Here is a 26933-nt window from a genome sequence, read left to right as displayed (position 1 = left end):
AGCCCACCGTCCTCCGCTGCCCCGCCCGGCCCCTCACTGCCCCTCACCGCCCCGCTCCGCCCGGCCCGCCCGTTCCCGCCACCGTCCGGAGCCCCGCCCGGCTGCACTCAGCGCCGCCGCCCTCGCTCGGCGCGGCCCGGCGGGCGGGATGAAGCTGACGGACAACGTGCTGCGGAGTTTCCGCGTGGCTAAGGTCTTCCGCGAGAACTCGGACAAGATCAACTGCTTTGACTTCAGCCCCAACGGCGAGACCGTCATTTCCAGCAGCGACGATGACTCTATCGTTCTCTATGACTGCCAGGAGGGCAAGTGAGTGGCGGGGCTGGGAGCTGCGGCCTTCGGGGTCTGGGACACGGGGCTGTGAGGGGCCATGGGGACAGCCCACGGTGGCCTTTGCCGGCAAGCTTTGCCCGCAGATCCGGCCGGTGAGCTTTAGCTTGAGCTTCTCTCCTGTTGTTTTTTAACGTAGGCTTGTGAGTAGAGTCCCAGCGGCAGAGATGGCAGCAGCGTGGGTTTGCCTGCTCTCCGGGTGTGCTTGGTATCTTTCTTATAGATGAAAATGCTGGACTTGCCAGTATGTCAAGCAATATAGCAAATTTATTAATTTGTTCCATAAAAGGTGAGCAAGTTTTACAGCGTGCTGGGTGCGTTGGGGGTCTCTAGCCTAAGCTACGCACAAATTCAGGTCTCAGAGGTTAGTCTCTTATACCATTCTAGTCACGGCATTTCCTCAAATCTTCAGTTACTTTCTACTTGCTTTTTCTTCATAATAAGCAGTTGTGGTTTTCGGACATCTGTTGGGGAGGTGGTCCGAGGTGGTCTTTTGATGTCTCTCTAGTCTCCCATCTTTCTTTTAAAATATATTTTTTCATTAGCAGTTTGTTTAAGCAAGCATATATTTTGTTAGCCAGCATATATTTTGCCAGCTTTCTTTCAGTCATTCACAACCTAAAGCTAACCTGTCTAAAAATACCTTCATAGGCTCTTTCCTCAGTTACTACAAAACTCAGTTAGCATGTTTCAAAATGCTTTTGTAGAGCTTTTTAGCTCATGTTGGTCCTACTTCCCTTTTTTAAGTGATTACAAAGTTTTCTTAAAACTGATTTATAGTTTATACCAAGGATAGTTTAAACTACAGGGTAGTTTAAAGCTTAAAATTTTGCTTTAGAACAAGCTGCTAGCTAAAAGCTTATTGTTACATAATTACTTCGTTAAACTTTACTTACATGCTTTATTTTAGCTGATTTTCAAAATGTTTCTTTGTAATAATCCCATGGTCTCCGTCTGCATTGCTTGCAGACAGACGTACATAGGTGATTGCTATTTGAAGGACACGAATCACCACTTAATTTCTCACATCTTGGTAGGCTGGAGAAAGTGTTGATAATTTCCTTAGTGAAAGTGAAGGTTCACTTCTGGGAGAGCTAAACAGCTGCTAAGCCTCAAGGGTTCAGTCTGGTCACATTTCCAGGTCTTGGGATTGCTGCAGGTATGGAACTGACTTCTTGGGCTTCTCTGGGCTCAAGTCTCACTAATTAATAGAGAAGTGGTTGTTATGAGCAATGTGCAGATGTGCCTCATATGAGTGTAACTTCTTGGCTAAATGCTTTAAGGTGAAAGGTGCAGATGATGTGGTGTGTATCACTATAACTTCTAAAAACCTGATGGTGTTTCCCATAAAGCCCAGTTCCTAAATGTGTCTTGGATCGCCGCAGGCAAACGTGGTCCTCTGTGTTTTAAATCATTTTCTCTAGTTGCATCCTTATCTGTAAAGCACAGTTAAAATACGTGTGATTTGCTTGTGTCTTCAAATATTGGCTTCATTCAGATGTAACCAATCAAGGTGCTGATTGATTCCTGTTACCTAAGGATAATGAATTGAGAGTGTGTTTCTGTTTCTCATTTAACTGTCCAGTTTTATCTTTCTTCTACCATTGATCACGCGGTGCTTATCTTGTTTTTCGGATAAACTCTCAGAAATTTGCAGGGCACTTGAGATCTGGTGCTCCTATTCAGAAGATGGAAACCTACACCAAGAGCATTTGTAGTCTGTGAGAGTTGGAACAATTTGAGCCAAATTGTGTCGTTATGCCATTAAAATCTTTCTCCATACAAGTGTGTGTTTGCTTTAAATTCCTTCAAGTTTTAAGTTTTATATGTGCTTATTGGTGTAGAGATGTAGTTCTGAGGTTGTTGGTTGTTTTTGGTTTTTTTGTAAGGCAGGACTGGGAAGCATCACATCCACCCAGAAAGTGAAAGGAAAACAAGCGTGTGTATTATAGGACAGGGAATAGAAAGGACAGGATAATGCGGGAATGAAAAAGAAAGGGCTTGGGAGTGTCAAGACAGAGATATCTCAGTGTTGTAAATATTTTCTAGTAAACCAGGTGGTCCTAACCCTCCTGCTTTTTCAGGCAGGCCAAGGCATCATACTTGCTGGGAGAAAAGACTGCCTTCTGCATGTTCTCTTAATTGTGTGGCACACCTATTACATATTATTTTAGACTTCTGCATAGTTTGATTGCTTTATACCTGAAAGTTGTTGGTGTTCCCCATCTGCTAGAATGAACTCTGATGTGAAAATATTTAATTTTTATTTATGTAAGAACAGGTAACTCTATACATATGGATTGTGCCATGGATCAAATCCCAGATCTTAATTATATACGGTAGTAGCAGGGCTGAGTGATGTTAATGCAGATGGTATTGATTGCTCTTCTCCTTTCAAATTTGTAAAGAATAGTTTGATGGGTTGGGAGGCATTTGGCCCTTTCATTCCAATCTCCATCTAATCCTGATGTGCTTTATAGTCAGAGGGTTTGCTTTAATTAAGTTAAATGTGCATCAGTAGTCCTCTACTGCAGTGCTGCAAGGCAATGAGAGTAGTTTCAAGGTAACTTCTGTGTCAGGATCCAGTTCTCTAGTGGTTATAAAATTTTAAAATTATTTGAAAGCTTCTCATGAACTATCAGCTAGCTTAAAAGTGTAGCTGTGATTTTTTAGGGGTAGCTAGGGATGCAGAACAGACTTGTTCTCTAACCTGGAAAGTTTTGCTTTGGATTGTCACTGGAAATTCATGTGAAGATGATATTTCAGGTTTCTGAGTGATCATTGTTGCAGCATTTTCAGGCTTATAGTTGGTTTATTTTTCCTTATAAATGACAATTTCAGGAGCCTGGAACTCTAACCTGCTTGGATATAATAGCCAGGAGGAAATTAAATGTCCTGCTTGGTGGGGTTCAGTGTAGGATACTCTAATTCATCAAATGGCCTGGAATTTAATGCCTTTCCCTATGTAAAAGTGGGAAAATTTGGCATGTGTCCTCTGTTAATGCACAGTTCTGCTGGTAGAATTAAAATGCAGCTGTTTGGTTGTACTTTAAGAGTATCCTCACCTAATTTGCTTTGTTTTGCCACACCAAAATGAGTTGTACAGCTCCATAAGAGTGTGGTTAACTCCATCTTGGTGAACAACAACTTCTGACAGTGTCAGGACAGTTGAAACAGTGCTGTGTAGCCAAGGGCTGAAAGGACAAGATTATCTCCTTATCATGTATTGTTCTGGGCTTAGGCAACTGGCATGACCATCCAATAATTTTGGTCCCAAGATTCCACTTCTGTTTCCAAGTGTGCAAACAACTAAATTGTTATTAAAATTTTAACCCATCCTGCATCACCAAATCCCTCCACAGTAGACTGGCTCAGAAGCATAACTAAGAGGCTCACTGGAGTCTGTTTGGACTTAAGGAAGGATTGTGAAAACTTGTAGGACAGTTGTGTGTTGGGATGTACAGCAATCCCTGAGGCTGGGAACAGCTTGGCTGCACATTGCTGGCCCTGCTATGACAGAATGGTGCTTTAGTAAAGGTTTAGTTTGTATTTTAGTGTATATCAGTTGTGTATTATTGCTACAAATAAATTCATGGATCTGGACTCCTGCTTAGCTGTGGTGTTTGCTGGGCGCATCCATGTTCCTGGTTGTGGGTGATGTTTTACCCAGAGCAGCAGTGATTCAAACCAAGGCATGGATGATAGTATAAACCTGGCCTGTGTTTTGTTTCATCTTTGTAGCAGATTTGACTGAGATCTTGTGTTTTTCTTTGTCGATATTGCTTTGTTTGTAGGTGGGCTGGAGAGACTGACCTTGACCTTGGAATTGTTCAGTGGTTGTGATTTGTTGTTAAAAAGTATTTAGTTTTCTTGTTTGTGTTTAAAATAGTTGATTGGCAACAGGTCTTATGTGCAGTGACACACTTCTCTTTGTATTAGTTTACATGAAAACTTCACCTTTCCTAGAACACAGAAGTCTTTTTCCTTCTTTTTGGTAAATGTGCTTTGATCTGTCTGTTGATTTTTATTGTCTCTGTCTATATTAATTTATTCTAAATAGATCTTCTAAGGTTTAAACTTGTAATATAAAAGCAAAAGCCAAACTAGGCATGGGAGAATCTAATATCTATAACATATTTTGATGTTGGGGATTTTTTCTTGGTTTGTTGTTGGGTTTTATTCCCACCAGATTGGTCAACAGCATAGCTGAGGTAACTTCAGAAAGCAGTGTGGGGAAGTATATCAAGCATAGTGTTTAAGTGTGTCAAACTTTAAATTAGGTGTGGTTTTTTTCAGTGTGTAGCATGTTTGGATCTGAAGAACGATTTTAAAAACTGCTGGAGGAACTGGGGAAGAAGCAATTGAGATTTGGTCTGTTGTACAGATGGTGTGTGGCTTTTCACTGCACTTGCTGTATTGGCTTTCGCTTCATGGGAACTTATCCCCAGCAGGTTCTTTTGAGGTCAAAGTCCTATGGCTTCTGCTGTTTGAGAATTGATATTTAAGAATGAATGTCTGTTGTCATTCTGATATGAAAAGTCTCTGACTTGTGCTCTTGTTTGGGTGTGTCAGCTTGAGGCTAATGAGGAAAGAAAAAGTCCAGTGTAACAGAGTGTAATAGGAATACCTTGTCTGAGGGTGTAGTCTGGCAAACTTTTCTCTTGGCAGCAGTATTGGTTTCGACTGCTCCTGCTGTTTGTTTCCGTTCCCATGCTGTCCTCTTGGGTTCTTTGGGTAAAATATTTTGTGGGCCTGTGCAATAACCAGAGCTATGAATTTCTGGATTAAAAATAACTCCTGGAAGAGATGGTATTTCTAGTGTTGATCAGTACCCTCACTGGTCCACTGCCCAGCTCTGAAACCTTCGTGCTCCCTCAGCTGAAGATGAAAGGGGAAGGAGGATGGTGGAGATCTTGCAGTGTTCAAATGGGCACCACTGCTGTGAGATACCCTTATTAGCCAGCTGCTTCTAAGCTTACATTGCAGTTTAAATTTCTAGTACTGCAGTGCATTACTTGCTTACCAGACCCCCAGAAACCCAGTTCTGTAGGTTGTGTTCGCTCTCACTAGAGGGTTTTTCATTCTGTTGCAAAATGTTGAATTTGAGTTTCTTGCCCTAAGATTGGTTACAAGTATAATTCTGCAGTAGTTCGGAAAAGTCCCTATGTTACTATGTCTGTTATAGATGACTGGTATATAAATGTGTTTGGGTTAATACCCTGTGAATGAGACAGCCTGTTCTAGGTTTTGAAGTAACAGAGAACAAAGACGAATTATACTCAACCTAAAATAAGCAGCAGATGAATAGAAGATTTGAATGGATAAGGGCACAGTAAGGCAGTGCTGCTTGCTGTGCACATTGTTAGCTCCTCCTTTTCTTTTTGTGGTAGACGTCATAGGAAAAGGAATTTTTGGAGGACACGCGTGCATTTTGCAGGTGTTACAGAGAACTCCTCAAGCCTAGGGATAGTCTTGGAGAAACAACAAGATCCTTGTTTGAAAATCAAATGCAAAAGCTTTTCTTTGTATAAAAAACATCTGACGTCTTGAAACAATCACATAATGCCTCAGTGGGAACAGGCCTTGTTGATGTGTGTTTTGTTTTGAGATTTTTGTTGCAGAGAGTGCAATTATTTCTGCTTCCTCCTGACAGACCAAAGAGGACCCTGTACAGTAAGAAGTATGGAGTGGACCTCATCAGATACACACATGCTGCCAACACTGTCGTGTACAGCTCCAACAAAATAGATGGTAAGTGATCCACTCAAGTGGAGCATATTAATCTCCTTGCACTACATGTCTGCATAATTAGTGCTAGAGATTTGGGGAAAGGTTATAACAGCTATTCAGTGATGAGAGCTCTGTCAGAGGCAGAGGAGGGAATTAATGCCCAACACTAATGCACAGCTTGGTGCTAGTCCCTTGGACTTCCTTACATGTTTTGTTTGCTACTGCACTAACTGAGGGGTTAAACACTGTTAGGGAGATAAAACTTGGGTTCTTCATTGCACTGCTCAGCTCGTGTTGGTATCAGTGCTGTCATTGGCCTCTGCACATTCATCTCTTACGTGTGAGTGAGGTGCAAGGAGCAGCTGGGCCGAATGCCATAGCTCTGTCTGGTTCACACAGCTCAGCTGCAGAGGAAGGGAGGGCAGGAGCTTCACCTGCCAAGCCTGCAGGAGGTCACAGAGCTCAGTCTTAGTTTTGTTTGTTGTTGTTGTCAATGTCTGAGAATTTTGCAGTGAGCAAGCGCAGCACTTCACAAATGGATTTTAACATTGTACTTACAGACTCATAAACCTCATAGTAGAGGTTTTGGTTTGATTTTTCCTTTGCAGATATGAAACTTGACAGTAGAGATGGTGGTGCCCTGTGATGTGTGCTGAGCTACTAAAGGAATTGTAAAGGCTGTAAATTTAGAGGAGGTGGAAGTTAAGAGTTGGGAAGTCAGGTTAAAGTAGAACAAGCTGGGCCTGAAACTAGAGGAACAAGGAAATCTCCACCAGAATTGGATTTAATGGTATAAAAGGCTTAAAAGTGTCACAGGAGGCATTTGCATTTTTAGTCTGTTTCAGAACCTACTTATTTTTTTGATTATGTCACTACTATATGTCACTTATTTAATTTGGCTGTTATTTAATTTATAATAACTAGTAATTAACAATCAAATGAAGCATTTTAATGCCATTTTGAGTACTGAGTTTTTGTTTATAAGCACTGGTAAGCCTTAAGTCTTCCTGCCGCAGGGTAGCATTATGGTGAACACTTAATTAGAAGACAAGAAAAAGAGACAATGTGAGAATGTTTGTTGCTGTTACAAATTGTAACCTTAATAAAACCAACAGTGCATTCTGTAGAAGTCCAGGTACTCTGTAGTCCCTAATGTGTGTGGTCATGGACAAGGGGCATTGCATTAACCTGTTTTGCAGGTATTGGGAGGGGAAATTACCTCAGGAACACACTATAGAAATGCTGCTGCTTGTTTCCAAGCATTTTTGTTCTGTTGAATTGCTACCATTCTACTTGTGAAGATTTCCTCAAGACTTCTGGACTTATTTTCTGTTGCCTGATTCCAGGCTGAGGTAGTAGTTTGTACAGTTTGAGGGTCTATGATACCACCCGGTACAGGAGATAACTGTACAGGCCACTGCCTTGCCTGGGACGGAGCACTGCCAGCAGTGAGGATCACAAAGGAGCACAATGCCCCAGTGCTTTCTCTTTAGCAAAGGAGGATGGAATTCTGCATGGATACTTCGGAGATCAGGTAATGACAGTTCTTGCAGGAAAAACTAGAGAAGGGTCTTAACAGCAAGTTTGAAGCACATTGGTTCTATCCAATGTGGGACGTGACACTGATGTTAAGGATTTATATTTTGGATAATCACCTCAGGTCACTTAGGGCCTTTCAGAGCTCTGTCACCAGTACCACATACACAGCTTATTCAATCAGCTTCAGTTTGCTTGTCAAATACTAGAGGGTGGCTTAGACCTCTAATCTTAGCTTGATGAGCAACCTCAGGCAAAAATGAGAACTTGGTAATTTTTTCACAGATAGAAACTTTTGCTGAATGAGCCTTTCCAAACATTCTTAGCACAGTAGCCCCTTCAACTGTCAAAGTGCCCAGTACATGTTGCATTCTCTTGGTACACGTTCTTCTGAGTCAAAAGTAAAAATGTCCTTGACCCTCAGTATGACTTGTTGTTCCAGCAGTACAGAGTCTGCACATAAAGGTTAAAAAGTGGCTTCTGTCTTTTAATAATTGTTTCCTCTTAGAAGGATTTCTTTTAATGCTGGGAGGAAGTCTCAATATAATCTTCCAGAATTGTGGGCTGTTCTTGGTATGTTCACCTATACTCAAGATAAAATTGGCTCTTGAGAAATGTTGTGCTGCTGCTCTCATCTATTCAATTTATTTTTAAGGTTGCTTGAAGTGCACTAAGCTTTAGATTACTGTCCTCTTCTTACAGTTTAGCTGCTGTAAGTGCAGAGAAAGTGTGATGCTGTCGATTGTCAGATTAAACAAAAAGAAAAGAGATTTGCTAGTTTTTAATGGTCTTGTCCTGGCTTTGAAGTTACTGGTTTTATCTTTAGCTGAGTGCCAGAATTTGTACATTTCCTGTGTTTTCTGCTTAGTTGGAGATTTGTTTACTGGATGTGTATGTAGGAATAGAGCAGGATTGATGCTGTAGAGCAATACAAGCTGGAAGCACCAACTCTGTAAATTTGTTACTCTCCATTTTTGAGATTGATGGAATAAAAACCTGCTGCTACTTAAATTTGAAATTACTTTGCATAAATCACATGACAGTTGTTTTTAAAATGCAACATGACTTCAGACTGTGGGAAGTATCTTTTCCTGTTGTCTAATTTTCAGTTGTGCTTAGGAACTGAGCCAGTTTTATGTCTGTTTCTAACTTGATTCTCTTTTGAAGTCTTATTTGAAATTAAATGACCAGACTTAAGCACTGTGGTGAGATTACTATTGCTCTGGGGAGCAAGTTACTATGTGATCATTGTCAGATAACCTTGGGCTGGTGGTATAATAAAGCTTATGGTTTGTTTATGTTTCAGACACAATCCGATACCTCTCCCTGCATGACAACAAATACATTCGGTATTTCCCGGGGCACACAAAAAGGTGAGATGTGTCTTGGGGACAGGAAAGAAGAAATAGAAATAAGAGTGGTAATGAGCTTGAATTCCATTGCACTTAGTTCATGCTGCTTTTTGCTTTGTTAAGTTACTGGTTTGTACACAACTGTTGGGGTGGGTGTTGCTCCATTCACTTCTTTGGTTTGTTTCTTATGCATGTGGGTTTCTGTATTACAGAGTGGTTGCTCTTTCAATGTCTCCAGTGGATGATACTTTTATTTCTGGATCTCTGGATAAAACTATTCGACTTTGGGATCTCCGCTCTCCAAATTGCCAGGTAGGTTATAAAATTCATGTGCACAATGTGTTGGATTTTCAGTCAGAAGGATAAAAAATGGATGTGTATTTGTGAGAAGCTAAAAATAGTGCCAGAAGTGTGTGCTGCTGATTTAGTGTTGGCACCTTCCTGAAGGAGCCTGGATCAGGAATCTCTGTGCTCTGTGTGTGTCACATCATGTAACACCACTTGCTCTCACCTGTATCTCTGCTGGGGAGGGCAAGAAGTAACACCCACAGCTGATGAAACAAGAGAAGGCCTGGGTGTCATCAGCTTGTTCATCAGGCTTCTACCTTATGCAAAGGGTGTTCTCTCAGAGCTGGCATCCCTCCTGTGTTGAGAATTCATCTTATCTGAGTGTTTGTAGCATCTAAAATTGGTGCCTTGATGCAATTAAATTTGATGAAGAAACTGGTGATCTAAAGCAAAACACTAGCCATATGGTCTGCCACCTCCTTGCATCACCTCTGTTGTTTGTCAGAACTGTTTGTGAGCAGATTTGACTTGATAGCAAGACAGAGCCCTATTTGTTTTTGTTTACTTATTTTGCTGGAATACTGTCTTGGTTAGAAAAGACAGGTGTCTGCTAAGGAAGGCAGGAACTTCTCTTGAAATGGAAAAATGTAAACACCTCCTCCACGCCCCTTGAAATCAAGGGGCTCTCAGGTAAAGATAGAATAACAGTTCTTTACTAGGAAAATTCAAATAAAAATGCAGTAGTACAAAAAAAAACACTGACAGAGTCAGAATACCACCTGACACTGTGTTGGTCAGGGTGTTGGTAGCAGTCCCATTAAATGGTGGGTGCAGTCCTCCTGGAGGGACAGACGTGGTTCTGTTTAAGGAATGATCCCGTAGAAGGGTGTAGGTTTCCTCTGAATGTGCAGTGGTGGTGTAGGTGGGTCTGGTCTTCCTCTGGGAATCCAGTGGAGAAAGACTGCCTGTGGTGTTCTGAGTCTCTGATTATATCCAGGTAGGAATGCTTGGCTCCTCCCCCTGCGTGGAGCATCTCACAATGGGCTGATGTAATTTTATCAGTCATGCAGTGAGACTCAATGGTCCATTAACATGAAGTATTCCCCTGGAGGGAGGATGGGTTGTGGAAGAGACACTGCCACACCTGGTTTTAACAGATGGTAATAGAATACATTCTTCTGGTTGCATCTTGTGTTGCAACCCAAGACAAATACTTTACCTTTTTTTAGTGGAAGTAGGCTTGTAAGGACTGAGAAAAATACAAGAACTGGCAGCAGTAGCAGGAATGAAGGACTGGAAGTAGAATCTCTACTTTTAGTGGTACTGAGTTGTTTTGTCCTGGTATCTGGGTGTACATAGTGTTGTGCTCTCATATTTCCCCATCTCCCCAGGACCATTTTGCTAATGAGAGAGGGCTCTTTGCTTGTTCCAGATGATGGAACTGTAAATGAAAGAGAAGAAAAAAGTTATATTTCTTACAAAATGTTTTTATCGTTCTTCGAACAAAGCCTTTTCTGGCAGATTTTAATTCTGCTTTATTTTATTATTTTTTTTTGGAGTATGCCTTTAACTCTGGTGTATAGGTTTCCCTTGGGATGAATCTCCATCTCCGAGTTGATGCAGATGAGATAGGGTTGTAAGTGCAGTAGCAATTCTGTGATTTATTTATGCCTGAATTTTTAAGAATGGTAAAACTAGGACTTGTAACTGGAAGCTACTTCCAGCCAAGTTTGGGAAACAGGTTGAGGGAAGTCTTACTTGTAGTTTTCAGTTGGTCCATGAGATGGCAGCCATACTGCCTGGAAATATTCCCGGGAAACCAGAGCTGGCCCACTCACCAAGGCCCTGAGCATTGGCTGAGCTGACTGCCTCACTTTCAGAGACCACAGGGAAAACTGACCCACAAAGGAAAGAAGAGAAGTAGTAAAATCTCTAGATTTTATTTAGAGAAGAACGCAGAAAGAAAGAAAAATACAGAAACTTGTTAAATGTGTTATGGATTTAATCAAAGATGTGTTCTCATTTATGTGTGTACATTACATAAAAATGTTTGACTAACATGCACAGACTGCTAGTCAGGATAGAGAAAATGACATATTTTGTTGGCTTGTACTAAATTTTCTCAAGTGTTTTCTATGTGACTTAAGGAAAAGGTAACATTAAAAATAAGCTCTGATAGTAACCTATTGGTTTTAATATGTAAGGTCTGTTGGCTTCCAGCAGGTATGAGGTTTCATTTAACAGGCATGTAAAGCTCAGCAGTGATATTCCCTTGCTTTCAAAGTACTTCTTTTTCCCCTCTTAGCAGCCATAAGTGGTAGAGCATTGCTGTTGATCCCAGCAGCAGTGTTTTGTGGTGCTGCCTGGTCTGGTTATTAACACAGCCATATGAGCCTCCCTTCTCTGGGGACTTTTGGAGTGCATGACACCTTGAATGAGGTTTTGATTTGTTTTGGTGTAAACTTTGTCTCTGAAGCAAATTGGAAGCTCTGTATGATGACTTGAAGTTGAGAAAGCTGAGTTCTGTACCTTTGTAAAACCTCAGTATTTACAAGTGGAATTAATTTGTTCCACCCCTAGTGTTGTGTCCTGCTCACAGTGGACTCGAAGGATGGTGGTAGAAATGTGAGCGTCAGTCTTGCAAAATAATTCTGGCTATTTCTGTTTCTAGGGTTTAATGCATCTCCAAGGAAAGCCAGTGTGTTCTTTTGACCCAGAAGGGTTGATTTTTGCTGCTGGAGTCAATTCTGAAATGGTGAAGCTTTATGATCTCCGTTCTTTTGACAAGGTGAGGTACCCTAACTTCCCTTCTTACAGCTTTTTTCTTGCAAGAAGTTATCTAAACTCAGTGCTCAGAGGCTGGATTTGTGTACTTGAGCTTACTGTCTGGGGTGCCTTTTTGACATCCAGAGAGTTCTCAGTAAGCACACACCTCGTGGACAGAAGGACATACAAATCCTGATGTACACTCTTAACCAGTGTTAAAGAGCTAACTCTTGAACCTGCTCCAAACTCCAGTTTAGGCTCTTTTGATGTGTGGTTTTGGCCTTTCTCTCCCTGCTGCTTATTCTGGAAGAACACAGGCAAAGATTGAGCCAGGACTGTCAGAAAGGATGGAAATTTCAGAGGAAACTGTGCTGGTGTGGGCAGCTGAACTGAATAAGGACTGAGCATAGTTAGGTCCGTGGTTTTCAAAACTCTGATGATGATTACACTGGCTCAAAGTTTCTCTATCTTCATTTAGCAGCCTTGTTTGAAAACTAATTCCTACCTTAATTTAATTTGTGCTGTTGATTGTGGTAGAGTGTGAAACTGTTGGATTGAAACAGCATATTGCACTCTCTTTTTTTATTTGGAAACTGGATTCATATGTTGAAACTTACACATGCAGTGACATGTTTGTCTTGACACTGTCTTTTGATATCTTAGGGCTAAGGATTTTATTTTAAAAACTCTGAAATGTTTTCCTGCGCTAAGGTTAAAAGCAGATTCTTGTTAACAGCAATGCATAATCTTCCTCATATTTCCCATTTTCTGTATGCAGGGGCCATTTGCTACGTTTAAGATGCAATATGACCGAACGTGTGAGTGGACAGGCCTGAAGTTCAGCAACGATGGGAAACTCATCCTCATCTCAACGAATGGCGGCTTCATTCGGCTGATTGATGCCTTCAAAGGAGCTGTCCTGCACACATTTGGGGTGAGCCTGCTGCCTGTGGTACTTGCTGGAAAACTTGGTGTCAGTTTGGGGAGCAGGTGCCCTTTGATTGTGAGATTGCTGTGGACACAGTCTCTACTACATATTCTCCTGTTTTGTGCCATAGGGTTATAACAATAGTAAGGCTGTCACGCTGGAGGCATCATTCACACCAGACTCTCAGTTCATCATGATAGGTAAGATAATTCTTGGCAAGAATTTCAGTGCTCTGAAATTAGGCATGTTATGTAGGGCTAAAGGTGTGTCTGTTGGGAAACAGAATGTATTTAAGTAATACAATGCAGCTGTAAGCTTTCTTTGTACTGACAGTGTTCTGTTTTGTTAGAATGCTCAGTGTTCTCTAGACTGAAATGTAAAAAAGCCTGCAAGAAGTCTTTTCTTATTTTCTTATATATCAATGCTGTTCCAAAATAGATAAGAAGCCAGGAAACTTGTAGTGTGGGAAGACTGGTCACACAGTTTGTTAGTGTCCTCTCCCTGTGGCTAGGATGCCCTCATGTGCTGCCTCACAGCATTTTGTAGTTGTGTTGTGGCCATCCCCTGTTTCTGATGACCAAAGCACATGTTTGTGCTTGGGTGACTGGTCTCGTAGCTTGGTGAATTTGTACACCCCCAGGGGTGTTCTGTACTGGTGATGTTCTGGGGCAGCTCAGGTTTGTTCATGTGGCTCTTGTAAATCCCCATGTCTGTGGAACAAGCTCTTAATCCTTGACAGAAGCTATAGGCATCCCAGTGACTCCCAGTGTATGATTCCCCTGGCCCTCTGCAAGATGGAACCCTGAGGGGTACAGCTGTACAGCTTGAAACTCCTGCACAGCCTGGTGCTGCACCTTGGGCACCCCAAAATGAGGACTTCAGTCACCTGCTGTCCAGCAGGACCTGTGGACACAAGTCAGATGAGCTTGTGTGGTGCTGCCCTTCCTAGAACTTTATTATTTGTTCTTATTTCTGTGGCCGCTGTATCAAACATGTTTAACTTTGTGGTAATTTGGTATCCAGATCCTCATTTTTCCCGTATGAGTGATGGTCTTGGCAAAACTTTTCTTTTGTTCTGGCTGAGAACTTCCTGATTGCAGAGAAGAGGGGTGGGGTTTTTGTTTAGTTTGTCTCTGGAGAGCACTTCATTGCACATATTTGCCTTCCTGTTGTGCTCTTCCAAATTAAAACAGTAGTAGAAGTTCCAAACCACTTATTCCCGTTCAGTTTTTACATATGATTAAGTTGCAGCTTGTGCTGCTAAATTTTTTTTTCCTGAAAGGCTACAGGCACAAATACAGAAGCAGAAGAAAATGCTTTGCATTTTTATTAGGAATCCTATTTAAAATGAGTCTAAAGCAGAACTGAGTTATAAAAATATAAAGTTCTCAGCCTCAGAGTTTGAAAAATGTCATTTAAAGTGAAAAATCTGTCCCATTATAGTAATGTGGGGAGTTGATATCTCCAGGGGAGGTTCTGGTATTTGGCTTAGTGCATTGAAATCTGGTTTCCTTCCGTGGTAAAGGCTTTGGTTTGATTCTGTGCCCACTGAGTGGGACATTTACCTATGTCTGAACTGAGAACTTGTGTGAACAATGACTCTTTCCCCAGCACTTGGCCTCTGCACATTGGTGCAGGTTGGCCAGGGTCTCCTCCAGCTGGAGATGTCAGCTTTCCTTTCCTACTGGGTGGCAATAGCTAACATCTTTGCCTGAATAGTGTTGCTCTGTTGTGCAGTTGAGTCTCTGCAGTAGAAAGATACAAATCTGCTGTTTGGATACAGGTGTTTTAACTCTGTGATGTTTTGAACATGCCCTTGTGACACTTGAAGAACTCTAAAGGTTGTGTTACAAAGTTGAGACCTGCCTGGTCCTCAAGTTCTGACAGAAGAAAATGTTCTTCCTTTCCTCTGCTGACCTCTGCAGTGCACCTTGCATATCTTGTTTTCCACTCCTGCCTTCAGGTTCGGAGGATGGGAAGATCCATGTTTGGAATGGGGAAAGTGGGATGAAGGTGGCTGTCCTAGATGGAAAACACACAGGCCCTATAACCTGTCTGCAGTTCAATCCAAAATTTATGACTTTCGCTAGTGCTTGTTCCAATATGGTAAGGAAATGGGCTTTAAGTTCCTCTGAGCTCCATGAGGTGCAGACCCTTCCAGAGATGAATCTGAGAAGGCTCAGTGCCTCTGATGTGTGCTTGCAGAAGGTGGCAGCTCCTACAGGGTGCTGTAGGAGAGGTTTGTGTTCTGCTATGAAAAGTTGTTTTCTTTCCTCCTCTGTAGGCCTTCTGGTTACCAACTATCGATGACTAATTCCTGCACTGCGGCTGCTGTTGATTGGCTCCCATACCGCTAACAGCAGCATGTCATTGCAAGTATAGTTTTGGAATTGCCTACATCTCCTAGACTGTGTTCCTGTTCCTGCGTATTTTCCATGTCTTACCTTTATCTACAGCATTCCGTTGTGAGGACTGCTCCTCTTGGCCTCCTGGCACGCTCAAGAAGCAGCATGCTACAAGTTCTTACCTTCCAGTCCATGCCTGGCAGGCTTTAGCCCAAGATGGAACTGACACAGTGTTATTTCTTAGAGCTGTGAAGTCTGTTTTATCTACAAAATGTTTGTGGCATTTTTTAAAGCTGTAATTACATGTTTTCCTGCTGTAAGTGCACAAGGCTATTGATGTTCCAACGTGGAACGTGCAGTTCCTTTCCGTAAGTGCATGTTTTTAACGTCTGGGATCTCTGGTTTCACTGCAGTCCACAGATGCAAATACTTCTGTGCCAAATGTGAACACTGACACTTTTCAACGGCAGATGCTGGATTCTCTTGCAGTGGAACATGCACCAGAAGTGTGGGTAGCTGTGAATGTACCTCATGCATCTTGTCATCCTTTTTTTTGGCAATTTAGTGTGCAGCTGCACAGGTTTCATCCAATCTCAGAGGTTGCCAAAGCCTCCCTGCTGTTTGCTGTATCAACATCCTGGAGGCGCAGACAGCACTGCTGAGGTCCAGCCAGTGTCCTGAGCAATAAACGAGTCTGTCAGCAGGAAGACGGAGAAACCACACTGAGACTGAAAGCACAGTCTGCCTGTGTATCTTCCTTATGTACCCATCTTGGCTGATCTTACTTGTAAATATCATGGGGTGGGTGGGCAGTGGGAATGGGCCATATTTTTTTACTTTTAGATATAAAAGAATATGATGTGGGCCAGTAATGTGAGGTGTCTAGGCTGTTTACTTTCACTGATGCAGTTTTCCACCCCCTGGTCTGTAAATAAGCTCCATGAAATTCATCCCACACCAGGCTTAGACCGGTATCTCTTTGTTGGTAAAACTGACATGTGGGTAGTCCATCACACAGTTTGGTACCAGTCTGCAGGTTTCCAGTGATAGCTCCAAAAGAGCAGTGCATCTTTTGTCAGATGGTGTATTCAGAAATTACTTTAAAAAATCTTAGGCATGACTGTGCTGACTCTGCTTCGCTGTGGCCCTGCTCCAAGGAATGCCCCTGCAAAGAGATGGGGAGGGACATGCTCTCCTGCCTCAGGGGCTCGTAGCACAGAACAGCTGGCAGGCTGATCTTCAAGCCCAGTGCCAGTTTCTTTTTCCTGAAATGCTGCTTTAATGGAACGCATCCACCAGCAAGCTGGGACAGGCCTGGCGAAAATGTAGTGTTCACTGTATTCTTGCCTTTCCAAACACACTTGGGTTTGTGCTGGGTCACAGCTTGGGAAGTCTGTTCTTTCCCTTGCCCAGTCACATGTGCTTCCCTGCTCATAAATATGAAAAGCAGGCAAGGTGACAAGACAGTAACAGGTATGTTCTCTCTGCTCTCCAGTGCTACTCCATACTGGCAAACCATGCTGGAGCATTTTCCTTAGGTCAGTTGTCATGATGTTCCCCTGTTACAGCAGAGTTAATCTCAGCTGTATACAGTTTGCATCATGACTCCCTGGAAAAGTAAATGCCTTGTAGAACAGCTGTTTCTGTTTTGCTTTTTCTTGCCCGTTTTTTTCCCCCTCCCAGTCCTTGCCTGTGGAAAGGTGCTATGCTGAGAGCTGGGGATGGGCACTGAGCACTGCTGTGCTGCTGGTTCAGTTCAGGTCACAGCGCTTGCCTGTGGCAGTGCAGGAGCCCACATGGGGCAGGCTCACACCGTGGAGCTTTATCTGTGCTGTGGTTGTGGCTCTGCTGCTGCTGCCACACGGGGCATTTCTGCCCACAGGTCTGCCATGTGAGTTTGCCATCCTCCAGCAGGGTGATAGATCCTTTCCCTCTGCCACACAGGTCTGCTGCTGGAGATGCAGATGAGAGGTTCATGCCACCCCTCTTCCTGTGCTGTCCCACCGTTGCCTATAAATAAAACTGCCCCGTGCAAAGGGAGGTGGTTTTCTCCGGCTTCAGCCACTTTAACTCAGCAGTGTTGCATTTCAGGCTGCTTGGTGCTATTTTACCTTGGTTGGTATTTGCAGTACTTTTGTAAAATACAGATATTTGGGGTTTGTAGTGTGTTTTAACAGTCAAACTTCAGTGTCCAGTAGCAAATTATCTTTGAGGTTTTTCAAGTCTTTTGCCTGAGGAAGTGAACAGAGCCTCTGGCCATATTCCATGTTACTTTTCACAGGGAAGCATTTGGAAGTCTTTTATTCTATAAAAGCTCTTTGTTAATGTGGTTTTGAGACTTGTCTAGAGGTCGTTGTTCAGCTCTCTTCTGCTTGCAATGTTGTAAAACATGGTATGTTGTGGCATGGAATGTTGAGGAAAAAGGGAACCAGAGTAGTGGTTTAGGAGGATACACGCAAGCACATCAGTTGCTTTTTGGAGTGAAGAGAGATGTTGAGGCTCATGCACAACAGCACTAGTTCTCTGTTAGGGGTGGCAGCTGAGTGCCTTCCCAGGGCCCACTACCACCCACACAGGCAGAGACATCTCTGTTGATGTAGCATGGAGTGCTTTCCATCTGGCTTTAAAAGAGGGGAATGTGCCAAGTATTGTCAGGGAACTTGAGAATGGTGTGTTTCAGCCAGTTGAACAGGAAAGGTGAATACAGCTTTTAGCGTTCAGCTTCTGTGTGCTTCTCTAGGAGTCTCAGGGCTGCAATTCCTGTGTTCTTTAGGGCCACCAGCTAATGAGAAGCAGATCTGATGAAAAACAGCCTTCCCAGGTCTCACAGAGTGGCCAAGCAGTAAACAGCATTCCCCCTCCAAATCTAACATGTAAATCTCCCCATGTTCTTTGGGATGAAATAAAGACCTTTTTTCAAAACAAGGGGGAAATGAGACTCAAGAACCCACCTCTAAGTAAGCAGTGTGGTGGCTGAGCCCATCTGCCTGGGCTGTAGATTTCAGGTGTAATTCTCCCAAGTCAGTCTTGAAAGAGTTTTATTTATTGAAGCTCCCAGGTCCTGGATTCATGCCCCAATCCGTGCTTTAGAGGGTGCAGGAGCAACTGATAAATTTGGAAGCAGCAGGGTATCTTTTTCAATGCCTCTTGGCTGTATTCGCACTTTAAGAGACTTCACCTTGGTTTTGGGTCAGGGGCAGGAACCTGGTGAGCCTTTCAGAAACTGGTCTCTGTGGTCGTGAGCTGCTATAGGGAGTTGGACTCTTCAGTGGTATCTGCCAGTGAGTGTAAATACATAAAGTCAAATTATGCTTTGTCGCAAAATACTACATATGTGGAGAATTCAATGTTGTGGCTGTGACCAATAAATATTTTGTAGAGAGACCACTTGAGTGCTGTGAATTCTCCATTTGTCCAGTGTGATACAACTTGCTGGTTTCTTAGAGGGGGAATGTTGAACTCATCCATTTTTTTAAATCTCCCTTTATTTTGTAGAGTCAGAAATTCTGTAGTGGAAATGGTGATTCTTTGCAGTTACCCCTCCATAAATTGCCCATTTTAAGAGGATTATTTTTGCCTCTGATAGTATCACAATAGAGAAGCCTTGTGACAGTTGCTTTATGGAGCTATTGTACCCTAGCTGAAGTGTTCACAGCACCCTGTGGTCTGGATGGAGGAGCTGAGCTCTTTCTCAGCAAGAAGGTGAGAAAATAACTTACTGCATTTGGGTAACAGGAATCTCGGATCATTACAGTTAATGCATATAAATGTGTTACAGCTACTGAAGGGACAGTAGCAGTATCACCATGGGTGAATCCTCATGTGCATTGTTTTCAGGTCAAACTCAAGAGGATGGGGGGGAAAGTGAAGCTGGAGAGAAATGTTTCTTTATTCTGATGACATGCAAAGATGCATTAAAAGCAAAAACTCCCCAGTGATTTTCAGAGGCTGGTTTCCTCCAGCCCAGGTCTGTGTAAAATCCCCAGTTATTCCCTCACGAATAACACCACAGTAAGATGCATGGGAAAAAAATAAAAGTACTTTTATTTGGACTTCCATCCTTGCAGAACTTAAACACACACTGGGGTTTGGCTGCTTCTCTGGAATCCTGGAATCTGTGTAATGAATAATGAAAACCAAATTGGGGACTCGGGGAGATGGGAAGCTTGTCCAGACCTGAATTTGCTTGGCTAATAAACAGGTTGGGAAGCAGATCCTCAGAGTTTAAGACAACTCTGGCATGTCTACTGCACCGTGTTTCTGCTGGAGTAAGTGCTTGAGATTCAGCACTGCAGACAAATTGCAACAAACCGGTTTTATTTTACTTGGAGCTCTTCTACTGAATCAGCTGATGCACTAAAACACCTTGGTTCTCATCAGTGCTGCTGCTACAAAACCTGCTTTGCTGTCAGAAATTACCTGAATAGAGAAAGCATCAGCAAGTGTGGATTAAGATTTGTTAGAAATCTGTACACCATGTTATTAATACACTTCAGTGTTCTTAAATAAGAGTAAGGCACATATTGTTGCACAGGACGCTTCTGTACACCAGGGTGAAGCTTCACCTGGCTACATCTGGGTTTGAGGTGGTGCTGCCTACAAATGGCAAATGTCTTAAGAGGTCTGGGCTACTGCTCCAGCATTCCAATGCCACAGGCACAGCTGTGCTTGGCAGCAGGTCCCAGGTTTTCAGCACATCTCATGTTACAGCAAACGGATATGAGAGATGCTTTAGCTTATGCATCCAGTTCAGCTTAGTTCAAGTCTGATTAAAAGCCAGCTCTTCAGACTGGCTGGATCTCAATTGATCCTTATTGTTCAATATTTAAAAGGGAGAGGGATCAGTAGAAATATGGATTTGAGTGTCACTGTACCGCAAAGATCTTAGAAAAAGTGCCCTTTGGCTTGTGTGGCCCCTTTTGCAAGTTCTCCTTGGTCCAACAATGAGAAAGGGTGTTGCCCACTGTGCTTCTCCTGCATGTTGTTAAGGAGCTAATCTTGTTCATCCTGTGCCAAGGCTGTGCATTTCAGGTTCCACTGCAAATGGTTTTGCTGGAAGAGAGCGAACAAGTGTGCAGCAGAAATCCTCAGTCTGAGGCTGATGCTGAATGGCACCTCAGTAAGGGAACACAAGGATGCTGTGTGTCATCCTGACAGTCAGTCCTCTTCCCTGTTGTGCAGGGGGATGACAAATACAGAGATGTCATCATAGGATGCCTCGTGGCTGTCATCCAGCATCCACTGGTGGCCTCTCTTCTTTCCCCTTGCTCTGCATACCAAGCGCTTGGCCAGTTCTGAAAACCTGTGGGTAAAAAAATGCAAGGTTGGGCTAATACAACAACTATTGCCCTTAAGTACGATGTTGAGATGTGGCTTTATGTTGTCAAAGTAACAAGGTTGTTTAAGACATCAGGTTTATAATTGTTACTTTAGGATGAGGACAGATCAGCAGGCCGTTTACAAAATCACAGAAAAGAGTGGTCATGCCAGAGCTGACCTGGAAGCAGTGGGATCTCAGCCTGCTTTAGGTCTGACCAGGTTCTCTGGAAGGGAAAACAAAGGTAAAGCTGGTATTACCTTTGAGGATCTGTCCTGTTTTCTGCAAGGAAGCTCCTGACCACATGGGCCACCTCGTCGTTGCACAGGACATCCCAAAGGCCATCAGTTGCCATGATGAGGACATCGTCTTCCTTAATGTCGTGCAGAGCAAAGTCAAATACGCTCACCTGAAAAGCAGAGGAGTAAATCTGACAATTCCTGCAATGTAACAGAAGGCTCAGGGAGATGAGACTTCCTTTGGGAGATGACACACTGGGACCAGGGTGCTTGGAGAAATGCTAAGACTTGTCAAGTCTCTCCTCTGCTACAGAGGAGCTGCTTGTTTAATTCCCACCTGCTGTGACTGACCTTAGGAATGCAGGAGAGGAAAGGTTTGACTTCAATGTTGGTGTCGATGACCTTGAGTTGATGATCCCCCAGGCCTCGAGAGACAGCCAGAGTCCCCAGCAAGCGAGCCTGGCCCCAAATAAAGCAAAACAGGATTGAAACGTCGGGGTGTGGTGCCTTTGAAGGCTGATGTGTGGCTTGTCCTGACTGACTTGTTGCTTTAGGACCTTTCTCCAAGCATCACCCAGAGCAGCCTCTGGAGACTTTGGAGGTGGAGGAATGATCAGGAGCAATGGCCTGATGGGGGTGTGGAAACAGCCTGACTGTGAACGGCTCTGGAGTTAGTACATGCACTCTGGGTAATTCTGCAGACCTCAGGAAGCCTGTGGTAGCATCTGCTCTTGGCTTAAGGTGGCAAGAAAGACATGTGGGTTGGTTTGGGGGTGTCTGTTTGTCCTGGCAAAGGAGGTTCTGCACTGACTCGGTAAACAGGGTGGCATGTGGGTTGTAGTGCTGGGGGAGGTGAGGGGACTTTCTGCTCAACCCCAGCAAGCTGATGCTGGATGGCTGCAATCACTGCTTCTCCCTACCTCCTCCTTCCCTCTCCAGGCTCATTTGTCAGCCTTTCCTTGAGGACAGCTTGTGGGAAAGGCAGTAGAGCTAAAGGAGACAGTCCCAAGTGGGAGCTGATGAAGTTCTCATCTGAATCAAGTTCTTGTGTGCAAGGGGAGATGAGAAAAGGGCAGGTTCCCTCAGGGCTGCTGTCTGCTCTGCTGTACTCTGGAGGAGGGTGCTCTGGGTTACACCAGCCAGGCAGCAAAGGAAGCTGCTGTATCTGGGCTGTGGGACTGTGCTGTGCTGGAGAACACCAGAGCTCCAGGTGTGCTGTAGTGCCCTGGAGTGTGACATGAGTGACAGGGACACTGAGGACCCCAGAAGTGTGCCTGTGCCTTCCCAGTGTGTAAAGTATTAAGCTACCTGTTTCCCGTGACCATGGACAAGAGGATACTTGAGATCAGCTTTCTCCACCGTCTTGTACCCCCTGGAACAGAGAATTTACTGTTGGTTTGGGATTTGTCTGACTTGATAGTACAACCCAGCCAGAGCACTCTGACTGACTGAACCCTTGTGGTTCACTGAGCTCACAGAGGATGGGACAAGGTGATCCTCACTCTCTCCTTCCTCCCCAGCTTGTACCTGCACCAGCCCCACTGCGGTGGATGCCAGAAGGACCATCCTGACCATTTTCTAACCACCCTGCCAGGGCCCTGGTCCTTTGGAGGGAGCTGCTCACAGCATCCTTCCCTACCATTGTGCTGCTGCTCTCACTAGCAGGATGTGCCCCTTCTCCCTTCATTTCCTGTTGGTGTGAGCAGGTAAAGCTGCCCTGTGCTGCAGCCTTGCCCTCAGGCAGAAGAGACTCACCAGCCCTCCATGAAGTAATCCCGGTACAGGACTTTCTGGCCCACATCATCTCCCTTCAGCCTCCGTGGAAACTCAAAGCGGGTGAATTCACCATCCAGAAGCTTGGGGAAAAGGAAAGCCTGTAGGAGGGAACAGAGGGATGAACATGGACAGGTTCTGCTCCAGTGGAGTAGGGCACCAGACTTGCTTCTGCCTCAGGACTGGTACTTCCAGCAGCAGAATGGAGATTTGGGAAAGCATGTTCCAATAAGGACATGAACATCTCTCATACTAAAGACTGGTGGCTGAATTTGTACCTCAGCCTCCCTGGCTGCTGCCAGCTGACATGACCACACTGTGGCCTTCAAGGAAAGCAGGGGGTCCTCTTGCCACAAGCCCTCTCTGGCCCAGTGGGATGCTTGCAGCTGGATTGTCTGATGTGTGGAAGGAGTCACTCACCAAGTGCTGGATTCGCTGCCTCTCTGACTCGGGGGTGAACTCGCTGCTCATGGGCACAATGTTGTCCTTCAGGATAAGAACTGCCCTGCAAGGGGGAAGAGGCAAAGCTCAGCTGGGCCAGAGAATAGCTGTGCACCCAAAACTGTTAAAAAATGCCACTGCATGTCAGATAACTCCATTGCAATTGCAGTCTTGCAGCAGAGAACTGTGCTTGCCTGGTTTGACAGTGGTCAAGCTCACTGTTAGAGGAATGGGGGGCCACAGCCAAGTGAGGGAAATCACCCTTCACTTTTAAACACCTGCCAGGCTGAGTGTACTGCTGCATTACCACCCCGATGCTGTGTCTGGGCAGCTTTAGTCCCTTGAAATCCCCAAACTGTTCCAGAAGGCATGAGAGCACCTTTCTTCCAACAGGTCCCATGCCAGGCAGTAGGGGGGATGGCTGGGCTGCACTGTGGGATTTAATGAGAGTGGTGGTTTAACCTGGCAGCTAAATACCACACAGCCACTCCCTCACTCCCCCCCACCCAGTGAGATGGGACAGATAATTGGGAAAAAGGAAAGTAAAATCTGTGGGTTGAGAGAAAGACAGTTTATTAGGACAGGAACGGAGGAAAAATCACAATGAGAAAATAATTAGAATATAGAAAACAACTGATGCACAGTGCAGTTCTCACCACCTGCTGACTGATGCCCAACCACTTCCCCAGCAGTGGCCCCAGGCCACCTTTCCCCTCAGTTCACACACTCGGCATGGTGCCATGTGGTCTGCAACATCCCTTGGGTCATTTGGGGTCAGCTGTCCTAGCTGTGTCCCCTCCCAGCTTCTTGTGCCCCCAAACCTCCTTGCTGGTGGGGTGAGTTGAAAAGTCCCTGACTGTTGCTGAGCAGTGCTCACACAACTTAAACATCAGTGGGTTTTCAACAGTGTTCTCTAAAACTCTGTCCCAGCTGAAACCAGGACAGTAAGATGCTGGAAAACTTGCTTAACTCTCAGCTCTCATCCCCAGCAACTTCTCCCTTTTATTATGACTCACCTGCTGTCCCCAGCATTGGCCACATACAGCTTTCCCTGGAAATAAAGGGCAGCCAGAGCAGTGCAACCTCCTGTCTGGTTCGTAGCTTCCATCTCCTGGCCAATGACTTCATCCTGTTGGTTTCAACAATTTTGGAGACTGGTGTGATCTGGGCTGCTGCTTCTACAAACTGTCTCATCCCTCCCAGCAGCAATCCAGAACCAAAACTGACTGTGGGTGGGCCAAAGGAAACCAGCAAACACACAATGTTGCTTCTGTACAGCCTACACAGCTGCTGTACCTGGAGTACGGATGCTTTAGGAGGATGATGGCGAGAGCTCAGACCTGTACGTGCTGTATGAGTGTGTTAACAATCACCCTCGTGCCCTACTGAATTGTACAGGGCTACTGTAGCTGTGCTCTGGCTCAGCACTGCCAACATATAACTCTGAGGCAGGCCTTGGGGTCTGACCCAGCCTGATCTCAGCACATTGAAAGGTTTGGCCCAATGCTCCAGCCTACTCAGTGAGCAGCAGGACTGCAGAGCCTGAGCTCAGGGAAGGACAGACTGTGGCTGCCTGGGCCAGCAGGACTGGTGCCCTGCATGGGGTACTCACACATTCCTGGAAGGCATTCTCCAGGGCTCCCACCACCAAGTCTGCTGCGTGGATGTGCTTCTCCTCCACAAACTGGGGGTCACTGTCACAAACACAGCGTCCACTGAGGTGCATGGGAGGCTGGGCCTCGGTGATGCCTCCCACAATCTCCTCCAGCTTCTGCTTGATGCAGTAGTGCAAATAGTTGGAGGCGATGATGGCAGCGTCTGGGCCACCGTGGCCATCAAACAGCGCCCAGTAGTGACCAGTCAGAAACTGCAGTAGGGAAGTGGGACAAGACAGGGGCTGAAGAGGTTGTACAGATGGCAGGCTCATAGCCAGGATATCTCTGTATGTGTTTTGCCTGACTTTTCCACCCCAGCTACCCTTCCCTGCCACTGGTAAATCTCCTGTGCAGCTCAAACTTAAGCGATGCCCACGTGCTTCTCTGCCAGACCCATCATCTGAGCTCTGGGCACCTGGATTTGCACCACACACACTCGTGTGCTGTATTAGGGGAGATGGGGCCGTTTCACAAGAAGTGAGGCAGAACCTGGTGAGAGCATCCTGTGTGCCCGGCTCATGCTGCTGCCCAAGTGATGGCAAGACACACTGGCCCTTGAAAGCACAGGGAAGACAGGAAAACTGAGGGCACCAAGGCCTTGGATGACCTCAAATGCTGCAAGTCATGGGCCATGGAAGCAGAAATTTACAAGCAGAGCTACATATTTGCCTGCCACAGAGTACACTGGTCACCTGAACACATCTAAGGAAGGGTTTCAGCACGTGGGCACGTATGACTGATGGAGCAATCCTGTTTCCTGAACCTGCACCCTTGGGTGGCAGCAAAAGGCTGGCAGCAGGGTGAGCACAGCCTGCCTGGGGGCAATACCTGCGTGGAGCACAGGATCAGCCATTCCTCATCCTCCTCCAGGCCTGGCTCTCTCCTCCGGACAGAGATCTGACAGCAGGCTGCCTGGTCCTCATTGAACTCTGACTTCTCAGCATTGATAACCCTGCAAACACTCCAGGTAAGGTGTGGAGACACACTGCACCTCTGCTTTGCAGCCCCTGCAAACAGCTGCACCTTGCCCATCCTTTCCAGCCCCATCCTCCCTGCTCCCTTTTCAAACTCAAGGATCTCTTTGCTGATGACTGAAATAGTAAATCAGGGTGTGCAGCAGGGAAAAGCCCAGCTGGGGACACAGAGACCTGCACCCTGGCCTCAGGCAGCCCTCGTCAGCAGCCCACACCGTGCCATTTCCTTGTTGACACAGTGCATTGCAGAAACACCACCCTTGCTTTTCCTTCCAGCCTTGGTAATGTTTGTCCCTGGATGGGAGCGAGCTCTCCTCGCATTTCACGCTGTGCCATCCCAGCACCGTAGGGTCGTGATGTGGTTCTGGCCAGGACGTGGGGACAGCTCCTGGCTGGAGTTCTGCCTGATCCATCCCCTCTGCCATTTAAAACAGCAAACCAAGAAAAATGTGGTCTTCCCCTTCCTTTTCAAAGACACTGTTAAGAGCGGTGCTGCTCTCGGGGCTGTCCCGGACACTTGTCCCAGCCCTGGTGCGGGCCCTGCGGCTGGCAGGGGTGGCCAGGGGTGTCTCCACCGCCCCCGGCAGGAACCGAGAGGGGCTGGAGGATTCACCGCCACTCAAACCTCCTGAGGAGCAGGAACCCGCTCTCTCCTCGCCCGCAGAAGGTTCAGGAGGGCGAGCTGTACCTGCGGGCGGCCACTCCGGGCAGGGGCGGCTGCAGCCGAGGGGGCAGCAAGGGCAGGCGGGGTGCGACCGCCCCGGCTCCCCGCCAGGAGTCCCCTAAGCCCGCCCCGCACCCTCCACACCCCCTAAACCAGCCCTATTCCCCGGTATCAGCACCCCGGGAGCGCCCCTAAGCCCGCCCCGCACCCTCCACACCCCCTAAACCAGCCCTATTCCCCAGTATCAGCACCCCGGGAGCGCCCCTAACCCCGCCCGGAGCCCCTCCCGGAGCGGCCCCGCTGCCGGCCCCACTCACTCGGCATATCCCGCGCCCCAGGGCAGCGGCCGCTCGGGCCCGGCTCCCCTCACGGCCCGCCCGCCCCGCGGGGCCTCCTCGCCGCCGCCGGGCAGGAACTTGGGCCGGCGGTAGCGCAGGGCGGGGGGCGGCGGGCCCGGCCCCGGTGCCGGGGCTCCACCGGGGCGCTCCGCGGGGCCGCCCCTCCGCCAGCGCCGCAGCCACTCGCCCGACATGGCGGGGCAGGTGCGGCCCCTCCCGGCCCCGGCCGCGGTCCCGCCCCGGGGCGGTGCGGAGCG

At 45.8% G+C, this 26933-nt stretch overlaps 2 protein-coding genes across 2 annotated transcripts; one reads left to right on the top strand and one right to left on the bottom strand.

Annotated features, from left to right (window-relative positions):
- The first annotated feature begins 117 nt into the window (after nt 1-117).
- On the top strand, nt 118-18659 carry WDR82 (WD repeat domain 82). The gene is made up of 9 exons (XM_005522152.3): nt 118-309; nt 5984-6081; nt 8903-8969; nt 9161-9260; nt 11908-12024; nt 12781-12936; nt 13061-13130; nt 14894-15036; nt 15215-18659. The coding sequence occupies exons 1-9, from the start codon at nt 149-151 to the stop codon at nt 15242-15244; spliced, it is 942 nt and encodes a 313-aa protein (XP_005522209.1). The 5' UTR covers nt 118-148; the 3' UTR covers nt 15245-18659.
- A 633-nt stretch (nt 18660-19292) lies between these two features.
- Nucleotides 19293-26870, bottom strand: PPM1M (protein phosphatase, Mg2+/Mn2+ dependent 1M). The gene is made up of 10 exons (XM_005522153.3): nt 26656-26870; nt 25529-25652; nt 24658-24912; nt 24062-24174; nt 23025-23109; nt 22587-22705; nt 22140-22203; nt 21183-21290; nt 20853-21001; nt 19293-20577 (listed from the first exon to the last, which is right to left on the bottom strand). The coding sequence occupies exons 1-10, from the start codon at nt 26868-26870 to the stop codon at nt 20433-20435; spliced, it is 1377 nt and encodes a 458-aa protein (XP_005522210.2). The 3' UTR covers nt 19293-20432.
- Nucleotides 26871-26933: the final 63 nt, after the last annotated feature.

This window comes from Pseudopodoces humilis, chromosome 13 (genome assembly GCF_049639895.1).
Source record: "Pseudopodoces humilis isolate 2021_Gansu_Grassland_sample_001 chromosome 13, ASM4963989v1, whole genome shotgun sequence".
Lineage (NCBI taxonomy): Eukaryota > Metazoa > Chordata > Aves > Passeriformes > Paridae > Pseudopodoces > Pseudopodoces humilis.
Note: the sequence above shows the minus strand (reverse complement) of the source record. Positions and strands in the feature narration are given on the sequence as shown.

Excerpts from the sequence above, each read along its gene's own strand:
- WDR82 (XM_005522152.3), top strand. The coding sequence starts at position 149 with ATGAAGCTGACGGACAACGTGCTGCGGAGTTTCCGCGTGGCTAAGGTC. Across the intron at positions 6,082-8,902 it reads CAGCTCCAACAAAATAGATG|ACACAATCCGATACCTCTCC; the intron begins GTAAGTGATCCA and ends TTTATGTTTCAG. Across the intron at positions 8,970-9,160 it reads TTCCCGGGGCACACAAAAAG|AGTGGTTGCTCTTTCAATGT; the intron begins GTGAGATGTGTC and ends TCTGTATTACAG.
- PPM1M (XM_005522153.3), bottom strand. The coding sequence starts at position 26,870 with ATGTCGGGCGAGTGGCTGCGGCGCTGGCGGAGGGGCGGCCCCGCGGAG. Across the intron at positions 24,913-25,528 it reads TGATCCTGTGCTCCACGCAG|TTTCTGACTGGTCACTACTG; the intron begins GTATTGCCCCCA and ends TCCCTACTGCAG. Across the intron at positions 21,291-22,139 it reads TCCATGGTCACGGGAAACAG|GCTCGCTTGCTGGGGACTCT; the intron begins GTAGCTTAATAC and ends ATTTGGGGCCAG.